At 34.2% G+C, this 10895-nt stretch overlaps 1 protein-coding gene across 1 annotated transcript in view; it reads left to right on the plus strand.

The window, feature by feature from the left end:
* LOC133629852 (pyruvate dehydrogenase phosphatase regulatory subunit, mitochondrial-like) overlaps nt 1-10895 on the plus strand; it is a 32662-nt gene that overhangs the window by 15728 nt on the left and 6039 nt on the right. The window contains 8 exon segments of the mRNA XM_062020901.1: nt 1989-2113; nt 2196-2351; nt 3654-3787; nt 6045-6193; nt 6268-6380; nt 6449-6543; nt 6603-6692; nt 6754-6936. Of these exon segments, the coding sequence (XP_061876885.1) occupies nt 1989-2113; nt 2196-2351; nt 3654-3787; nt 6045-6193; nt 6268-6380; nt 6449-6543; nt 6603-6692; nt 6754-6936 (1045 nt within the window).

Raw genomic sequence — 10895 nt, forward strand, 5'->3', positions numbered from 1 at the left:
CTGCCACAAACCAGACCAAAACCAACTTTGTCATATCGACAGCAGCCGCTCGCTCTTTCTCACTTGCGCCAACACATGCGCATATGGCACTTAGCCAGTGATGCGTTTACAGCCACACAAAAAGTCGGACAACTCCAACACCACACGTAATGTTTAATTCCAGGTCGTTACACTATGATTTACCAATCAAATGTGTGCTTATTCTACTGTCATTTATTAAGAATCTTTAATTTATAAATAATAATCATGAAATGCTGTTCAGTGTTTCCCATAAACTGCCAAGATACCTTTGGCGGTGGGGGCGTGGCTATGGGCGTGGCCACCATGACATCATCAAGTAATTTGCATAATTTACTACAATGATATGATTTTCTCTAAAAAGGCTAAAAAAATCTATACTTACTAATTAATAATAACAGTTTTGTTTTAAACGTCCATCCATACATCCATTTTACAATATAATTACAACACTTTATGTACATATTTATATACAGATTTGAACAATAAGTTATTCACTGAAATATATTTATTAATTGTGGTTCTTACAAAAAATATATCTTATAAAAATATAAAAGCTAAAATGTCTCTTAAAGCTCTGCCCCTTTAATTAGTGCATACTAAATAATTTAACTTTAGCCTACTACTACAACCATATTATTTACCAGCAACATAAAGTGAAACAGAGGCAGAGGTGTCCTGCCACAGTCAGTAACAAATAAACAGAAAACAGTAGTGGTGGTAGATAGACACAAAGTTTCATCAAACATCTGATCCACTGAACAAAGAGCTCCAAAAATCTTGATCCTACACTTCTCTTTTGTAAAGTAAATCGGAACAGTCGATATGGGCATCTACATCAACTATATGATTTGCCTGAGAAGCTGGACAGGACAAAAATAAAAAAATAAAAAAAATAAATCTGTTTGTGGCGGCCTTAATTCTTTCGTGGCGGGCCGCAACAAATAAATGAATGTGTGGGAAACACTGCTGTTAGTATATTAAATAAATACAAATAAAAATATATTTTTTACAAACAGAAAGTTACAGGAATGTACACATGATCCCATGCTTACATCTCATTGTGCGACATGCGAATGTTTTAATGCGAACTAAATGCGACGTCTGAAAGGGGGAACACATTATTTCCAAAGCAGGAACTCCACCCGGACATACAATACTAGTACACAGCTCATAAAAAACAAAAAATGTTGTTATTGTCATTGTAAGTGGGCCAAAACACTTATATTAAAAAATAATCTTATGGAAATAACTGCTGTCATTTGATTATAATGATAATACATTTAACTGGTTATTTAGTCAGGTTTAGGAAAGGCGTGCTTTTTCTTTAAATCATAAATTACTCTGAGCTAGAACTACCTGTTCACTCTATGTACAAATTTAATGAACTTGTATTTACACAAAAATTATAAATATATACATACATATGCACACTGCACACGTACATAGCCACACCATTACCACTAGTGATCATGGAAATTCTGATTGTGAGTTTATATTTGATTCTTTTTATGGGGACCTTTGAGTACATTTACAAGTTTATAATCTTACCCATGTTTGTTATGTGGTAGGTCTTTGTATTGCAGGCCTCAGTTTTTACTTTTTTTCCACTGTATGTTTTATTGGTTGTTTAGTGTTTACCTTCGAGAACTAATAAAGTAACCTTACATAACCTGTACCGTCCAACGCTACATTATAATCTACAAAATAACACAAGGTGGATTCCAGCTGATACCGTATTACAGCAGATCAACATCGGTATCGGCCAATGCACAATATCGCTATCATATCGGAAGTGAAAACACCCTCATTTATACTAAAATAATAATTAATAAGAAATGAATGGTGGAGCTCTGCCAACTATTCTGACAGTACAAAGTGAGAACAATACCACATCTTGTGGAAAGTCTTTCCAGAAAAAGGCTGACCACTTCTCACAATTGTGCTGTTGTCCGTCTGTGTGTTCCCAGGTACCTGGCCGAGTGGATGACCTACGGTTACCCCACCGCCAACGTCTGGCCGCTGGACATCAAACGCTTCGGCAACCTGCAGAGCAGCCGCACGTTCCTGCGCCACCGAGTCATGGAAGTCATGCGTGAGTGTCCCCGCCACAGGACCAGGCTAATCGCACCTCTGCGCCAAGGTCCGTGTTCAGGGGAACTGTGTTTGTGTTCCAGCTCTGTTGTACGAATTGAAGGTCCCTCGCTGGGACTTCCAGACGGGGCGCCAGCTGAGGACCAGTCCGCTGTACGACCGACTGGACACGCAGGGGGCCCGCTGGATGGAGAAACACGGCTTTGAAAGGCCCAAATATTTTGTTCCTCCAGGGAAAGGTACACATTACTGGTGCGGTACCCTTGTGCTGTCACAGACCTCCACTATATAGGGTGTCTCTAAAGTTTGGACTAATAATAATATACACACTAGAGATGTCCGATAATGGCTTTTTTGCCGATATTCCGATGTTGTCCAACTCTTAATTACCGATTCCTATATCAACCGATACCGATATATACAGTCGTGGAATTAACACATTATTATGCCTAATTTTGTTGTGATGCCCCGCTGGATGCATTAAACAATGTAACAAGGTTTTCCAAAATAAATCAACTCAAGTTATGGAAAAAAATGCCAACATGGCACTGCCATATTTATTATTGAAGTCACAAAGTGCATTATTTTTTTTAACATGCCTCAAAACAGCAGCTTAGAATTTGGGACATGCTCTCCCTGAGAGAGCACGAGGAGGTTGAGGTGGGGTGTATATTGTAGCGTCCCGGAAGAGGTAGTGCTGCAAGGGGTTCTGGGTATTTGTTCTGTTGTGTTACAGTGCGGATGTTCTCCCGAAATGTGTTTGTCATTCTTGTTTGGTGTGGGTTCACAGTGTGCCGCATATTTGTAACAGTGTTAAAGTTGTTTATACGGCCACCCTCAGTGTGACCTGTATGGCTGTTGACCAAGTATGCATTGCATTCCCTTGTGTGTGTGAAAAGCCGTAGTTATTATGTGATTGGGTCGGCACGCAAAGGCAGTGCCTTTAAGGTTTATTGGCGCTCTGTACTTCTCCCTACGTCCGTGTACAGCGGCGTTTTAAAAAGTCATGAATTTTACTTTTTGAAACCGATACCGATAATTTCCGATATTACATTTTAAAGCATTTATCGGCCGATAATATCGGCAGTCCGATATTATCGGACATCTCTAATATTTAGCTATAAAAATGCCTTTTCTGATTAAATTACTGGGTGTGTTGATTCTCCCAGTCGGGACAAATACAGTCCCGTAGACATTCTGAGTGCCTGCAAGTCCGCACTCGGGGCAGGATTACTGGTGAGCTGCAGCAGATAGTGAAAGTAAAGTGGCTGCTCCTTTTAAATGTTGTGTTTCAACTTCTTCTTCTGGGCTGCACTTCCAGCCATGTTTGATGGAGGAAATATGCTAACAGCTGATCACCATGAACAAACTCTAATTAATCACCATCATATGATCACGCAGCCCTAATTTTTTATTGCTAATATTATTTATTATATTAGATTAACCTTTTCTTGTTTTTTGGAATAATTGTAAGACATATTTTTGCCAATGCGTCCAGACTTTAGGAGACTCTGTAAATTCTTGTCTGCACATCCCCGCAGATCTTCTGTCCCTGGACCAGAGCAAAACCTTCTACAAGCCCGACTGGTTCGACATCGTCGGCGCCGAGGTGAAGTGCTGCAAGGAGGCGGTCTGCGTCATCGACATGTCGTCCTTCACCAAGTTCGAACTGACCGTAAGTACAGAGTATACCGGTATTAGGATAGTACCGTGATACTATATTCGGTACTACAGTGTTTCCCATAAACTGCCAAGATACCTGTGGCGGTGGTGGCGTGGCTATGGGCGTGGTCACCATGACATCATCGAGTAATTTGCATAATTTACTACAATGATATGATTTTCTCTAAAAAGGCTCAAAAAATGTATACTTACTAATTAATAATAACAGTTTTGTTTTGAACGTCCATCCATCCATCCATTTTACAATATAATTACAACACTTTATGTACATATTTATATACAGATCTGAACAATAAGTTATTCACTGAAATATATTTATTAATTGTGGTTCTTACAAAAAATATATATTATGAAATATAAAAGCTAAAATGTCTCTTAAAGCTCTGCCCCTTTAATTAGTGCATACTAAATAATTTAACTTTAGCCTACTACTAAAACCATATTATTTACCAGCAACATAAAGTGAAACAGAGGCAGAGGTGTCCTGCCACAGTCAATAACAAATCAACAGAAAACAGTAGTGGTCAAATACAAATAAGGCAACAAGAGAAGTATCCTACACTTCTCTTTTGTAAAGTAAATCTGAACAGCCTATATGGGCATCTACATCAACTATATGAATTGCCTGAAAAGCTGGACAGGACAAAAAATAAATAAATACATTATTATTATTTTTTTATTTATTTATTTGTGGCGGACGTAATTCTTTCGTGGCGGGCCGCCACAAATAAATGAATGTTTGGGAAACACTGTACTATACCGCCTCTAAAAAGTACCCTCCTTCCCCCGTCTTCGTCACGTCGTGTCATTGCTGGTTTTACGAGCAGAGGAGCATGTTCGGCAGCGCACAATCACGGAGTACTTACAAGCAGACAGTGTGTAGACAGAAAAGGGAGAACGGATGCATTTTGGTCTAAAAACTAAAAATAAAGGTGAAGCTATAACACTGAAACGCCCTCAAGAAGAGGTGCTTTAAGACATGGCTAAAGTCCATCCGCAGTCTGCAGTGTTTTAGCTACTACTAAATCACTAATCCTCGTCTCCATGGCAACAAATAAAGTAAGTTCTTACAAGTATCATTATCACTGCAGGACGAGGAATAGCTAAACATGCTTCACTACACACCGTAGCTCACCGGCGTCACAATGTAAACCAACGCCATTGGTGGATCTACACCTAACATCCACTGTAATGATACCAAGTACAGGAGCGTATCTAGTCGATACTGATTATTTTTGGCATCACAACATCTGATTTAGTTTTTTTTTAATTCATATTATGTTCATAAACTCAGGATATATGTCCCTGGACACAGGAGGACTTTGAATATAACCAATGTATGATAATGTAACGACTTAGTATCGAATCGATACCTAAATTTGCGGTATTTTCCAAAACTAATGTGAAGTATCCAAACAACAGAAGAATAAGTGATTATTACATTTTAACAGAAGTGTAGATAGAACACGTTAAAAGAGAAAGTAAGCAGATATTAACAGTAAATGAACAAGTAGATTAATAATTAATTTTCTACCACTTGTCCTTAATGATGTTGACTAAATAATAGAATGATAAATGACACAATATGTTACATCAGCAGAAAAATTAGGAGCCTTTGTTTGTTTACTTACTACTAGAGGTTCCACAGCCTCCGAAGCAGTAACAGCTTCTTCCCTCAGGCCGTAAGACTCTTGAACGCATCATAATAATCCCCTCAATTCCCCCCAAAAATGGATTAACTCACTGGAATATAAAGACAATACAACATACATCCATAAACCTGGATGCATATGCAAAAGTGCAATATATTTATCTGTACAGTAATCTATTTATTTATATCTGAACCTTATTGCTTTTTTTTTTATCCTGCACTACCATGAGCTAATGCAACGAAATGTCGTTCTTATCTGTACTGTAAAGTTCAAATTTGAATGACAATAAAAAGGAAGTCTTAAGTCTAAAAGACAAGTTGTCTAGTATGTTCACTATTTTATTAAAGGACAAACTTGCAATAAGAATGTACCGTAAGATTAAAAAATAAAAAAGCCAATAATGCAATTTTTGTGGTCCCCTTTATTTAGAAAGGTACCGAAAAGTATGGAAATACATTTTGGTACCGGTACCAAAATATTGGTATCTGGACAACTCTAGTACAGAGTCTCCTTAACAGCCGTGGCTGTAGGCAACCTCCCGACGGCAGATTTTGTAGTTCCTCGCGACGACTCATAAAGTTTCCCCTGTTGTCGCAGTCCTCCGGCGGCGAGGCCCTGGAGCTGCTGCAGCACCTGTGCGCCAACGACCCGGACGTCCCGGTGGGCCACATCGTCCACACGGGCATGCTGAACGAGCGCGGCGGCTACGAGAACGACTGCAGCGTGGTGCGCATCAGCAAGAACAGGTGGGGACACGCCTCCGGTTGGCACGGTCAGGACACCATCCCATCGCGGTCTCTCCCCCCCCCCCCTCCCGCAGCTTCTTCATCATCTCCCCGACGGACCAGCAGGTGCACTGTTGGTACTGGATCAAGAAGCACATGCCCAGCGACCCACACCTCCACCTGGAGGACGTCAGCTGGAAGTACACCGGTAAGCTTTTATTTATTCCCAAACACGTCAGGTTTTTTTTTTTTGTTTTCTTCCTCGGTTTGTCCCAGCCCTGAATCTGATCGGACCTCGTGCCATGGACGTCCTGGCGGAGCTTTCCTACGTCTCCATGACGCCGGACCACTTTCCGTCCATGTTCTGCAAGGTGGGGAACTCCCGGGAACGTCTTTGCCTCGCAGGAATCCTGACTTGTCGCGTTTGCAGGAAATGAGCGTGGGCTACGCTAACGGCATCCGAGTGATGAGCATGACGCACACGGGCGAGCCGGGCTTCATGCTCTACATCCCCATCGAGGTGAGACGACTTCTTCCCCAAGCTCCGTCGCCCTCACGCGGACATCTCTTCTCCCCCGCAGTACGCGTTGCACGTGTACAACGAGGTCATGTCGGTGGGGCAGAAGTACGGCATCCGCACCGCCGGCTATTACGCCCTGCGGAGCCTCCGCATCGAGAAGTTCTTCGCCTTCTGGGGTCAAGACTTGGACGCCTTCACCACGCCGCTGGAGTGCGGACGCGAGTTCAGGGTCAAGTTTGATAAGGTGCGTCTCCACTTGCACCTTCTTTGTCTCACCAACACTAAATATCTCCCATCATTTATTTCAATGATTATTATTATTATTGTAACTTTGTGTTGATTTGATTTTATAAATGTGGAAGTGCATTTTTGGCCATTTAATATTAATACTAAAAGAAATATGATTTAAAATAAATAGATGAACCATGTTCCAACTTCAGTACTAAGAAATTATATATACATAATTCTAAATAATTAATATTCATGTATATTTATAATTCAATTATATGTATTTATACATCATTAGATTTGATAAAATAGTTTTATTTTAAATACCTATAAATAATAACTATATTATACATAATCATAATCATATATATATTTAAATTATTATTATATTAAATAGTATGTATTTCAAATTATATGTAATTATAAATATTTATATATATTTATATATTATCATTTTATTATATAAAACAGTATACATTTTAAATATTCATAATTTTATATTATTTTGTGATTTACATTAGTTTTTTTTAAACAATGTTTACAAACACAGCCTCTTGGGAAACTGCAGGTTGTTGTTGAGGGTTACATTTTTTTTTAAAAAGTCCGTTTTTGAGGATTAAAAAATTACACACCTTCTTTGTCTCACCAACACTAAATATCTCCCATCATTTATTTCAATGATCTTTATTATTATTATTGTAACTTTGTGTTGACTTGATTTTATAAATGTGGAAGTGTATTTTTTGGCCATTTAATATTAATACTAAAAAAAATTATGATTTAAAATAAATACATGAACCATGTTCCAACTTCAGTACTAAGAAATTATATATACATAATTATAAACAATATTTGTCTATTTATAATTAATTATATATATATTTATATATTAGATTTTATAAAATAGTTTTTATTTTAAATACCTATAAATAATAACTATATTATACATAATCATAATTAATCATATATATATTTAAATTATTATTTTATTAAATAGTATGTATTTCAAATTATATATAATTATAAATATTTATATATATTTATATATTATCATTTTATTATATAAAACAGTATACATTTTAAATATTCATAATTATAAATATTTATATATATTTATATATTATCATTTTATTATATAAAACAGTATACATTTTAAATATTCATAATTTTATATTATTTTGTGATTTACATTAGGTTTTTTTTAACATTGTTTAGAAAAGAGGATTAGAAAATTACACTCCTTCTTCGTCTCACCAACACAAAATATCTCCCATCTTTTATTTCAATTATTATTATTATTGTAACTTTGTGTTGATTTGATTTTATAAATGTGGAAGTGCATTTTTGGCCATCCAATATTAATACTAAAAAAATATGATTTAAAATAAATAGATGAACCATGTTCCAACTTCAGTACTAAGAAATGTTGAAATTAGAATTTTTCCCATACTGCGAATTTAGTCTTATAAATTATAATGCTTATTAGATACTATATTATAAATTATTATTACTCTGCATATGTATTTTAACACTACTTTTAATATTGTTATCATACTTTATATAATATTATTACACTACACATTGTTTTCAATAACTTTTTCTTCTATATTGTCATAATTTCCACGCATATTTTCAATTCATTTTAATAAAATTACACTTTCGACACATTTTTACATAGGTATATTATTATTACACTGCATACATATTCTCACACTACATTTATTATTATTATCATTCTTGATGTATTATTAATAATATATTACAAATGTTTTTAAATTACTTTTTTCTTCTATATTGTCATAATTTCCACCCATATTTTCAATTTATTGTAATAAAATTACACTTTCGACACATTTTTTTTAACATACGTATTGTTATTACACTGCATATATATTCCCACACTACATTTATTATTATTGTCATACGTGATGTATTATTATTAGTACACTACAATTTTTTTAAACAACTTTTTTTCTCCTATATTGTCATAATTTCTCCCCATGTTTCAAATGTATTCTTATCAAATTAAATTTTTGACATATTTTTTTCACATGACTTTTTTCATGTCATCAGGTAATTTATTTCTGTATTATAAATTCATTTTCATAGAATTATCCTTTGTTGTATTATGAATACAACTATTCCATAAAAAAATATTACACATGATTTTTTTTCCCACAACACAAATTCTACTTTTTTTTTTTCTTAAATGAAGACTTTTTTTCCTCTTTTAAAAATAATTATTTTGCAAGATTAGAAGAAAGAAATATGACATAACTCTCCTAAGTATATTATGACTGTTTTTTTGGCATCCACTTGTGTCATAAAATGGCTTCTTCTTATTTCTAAAATGTTTTTTTCTCATGATTATTTTCAATATATGAGATTATTTCCTTATAATATTACAACATTTTTTCAATAAGCTGAAAAATGTTTCCATATTTTTTTATTAACTTTTTCTCGTAATAATTTTTTTTCTCTAACAAATATTTGTCATCAGTGGTCATTTACAGTATTATGAATATTACTTTGTGTTGATTTGATTTTATGTATATTTTATTGCATGTTTTCCAAAAATGTTTGGCCATTTAATATTTATACTAATGATTAAAAAAACAGATGAATCATGTTCAGTATTAAACATTTATCAAATTTGAATTTTCCACACACTACAAATGTATTGTCATTAAATAATGCTTATTCGATACCAACTTTATTTATAAAATAAACACTGTATATTGTTATTACACTGCATGTATATTCTCACACTACATTTCACATTGCAACATACTTTATATATTGATAATAAACCTAAGATGTTTCTTCCGTATTGTCATCATTCCCCCCGCACTTCAAATTTATTCCAATAAAGTTACAATTTAGACATAAAATTTTGAAAATTATTTTTCATGGCATCAGAAGTTATTTATTTCTGTATCATAAATTAATTTTGTATAGAATTCTCCTCATTACAACTGTTTTTTTTTTTCAATAACTAATATTTGTCATCAGAGGTAATTTATTATCTGTATTATAAATTAATTTTCATAAAATTCATTACAACTATTCCATTTAAAAAAATAATACATGAAAAAATATATATTTTCCATTTGCCATCAAATTGTTTTTAATATACTTTTTTTCCTCTTTAAAAATAATAATTGTGCAATATCAAAAGAAAAAGATATGACCTGATTCTCCTTGAATATATATATATATATATATATATATATATATATTTTTTTTTACTATGACTGTTTTTGTTTGCATTGACTCATGAGATGACCAAACTTTGTCTTGTCTTCTTCGTTACTTTACCATTATCCAGCACCATCTGCTGGTCACATTGTGTATCACAGTCAGTTGAGCTGCACATCATGACATGTAATCAATCGTATGTCACTCAAAAGTGCAGATTTTAAGCATCGGAATAATTTCTATGGTTTGAAAACATCCAGCGGGCTGCAGTAAAATGTTAATTAAGTGGTATTAAGCCCAGGTGGCTCAATTAACTGCCCTTTTTATGCTGTTTTGCAAGACCCGTGTCACGTGACTTCACACTTGACACCTCATTGACTGGTTCTGAGAAAGGATTGATTGCTTTATTTTTTATTAACTTTTAATGACCACTTCTTATTTCTGTTTTTGCCATGAATATTATTTTTACTAATGAGATTATATCCTTATGATATTACACAATTATTTTAATAAGACGACTTGTTTGTTTCTGTATTATTTTTTTCAAAACTTTTTCTCGTAATGAGTTTTTTTCCCCCATCGGAGGTAATTTATTTCTGTATTATAAATCAATTTTCACAGAATGCTTTGTTATATAATTACAACTATTCAATCTAAAAAATAACACACATAAAATATATATTTTTCATTTTCCACAATTTATTTTGTTTTAATGAATACTTTTTTACTTCTTAAAAAAATATTATTTAGCAATATTAGTAGAATAAGATATTACAC

The sequence above is a fragment of the Entelurus aequoreus genome, linkage group LG02 (assembly GCF_033978785.1).
Source record: "Entelurus aequoreus isolate RoL-2023_Sb linkage group LG02, RoL_Eaeq_v1.1, whole genome shotgun sequence".
NCBI lineage: Eukaryota > Metazoa > Chordata > Actinopteri > Syngnathiformes > Syngnathidae > Entelurus > Entelurus aequoreus.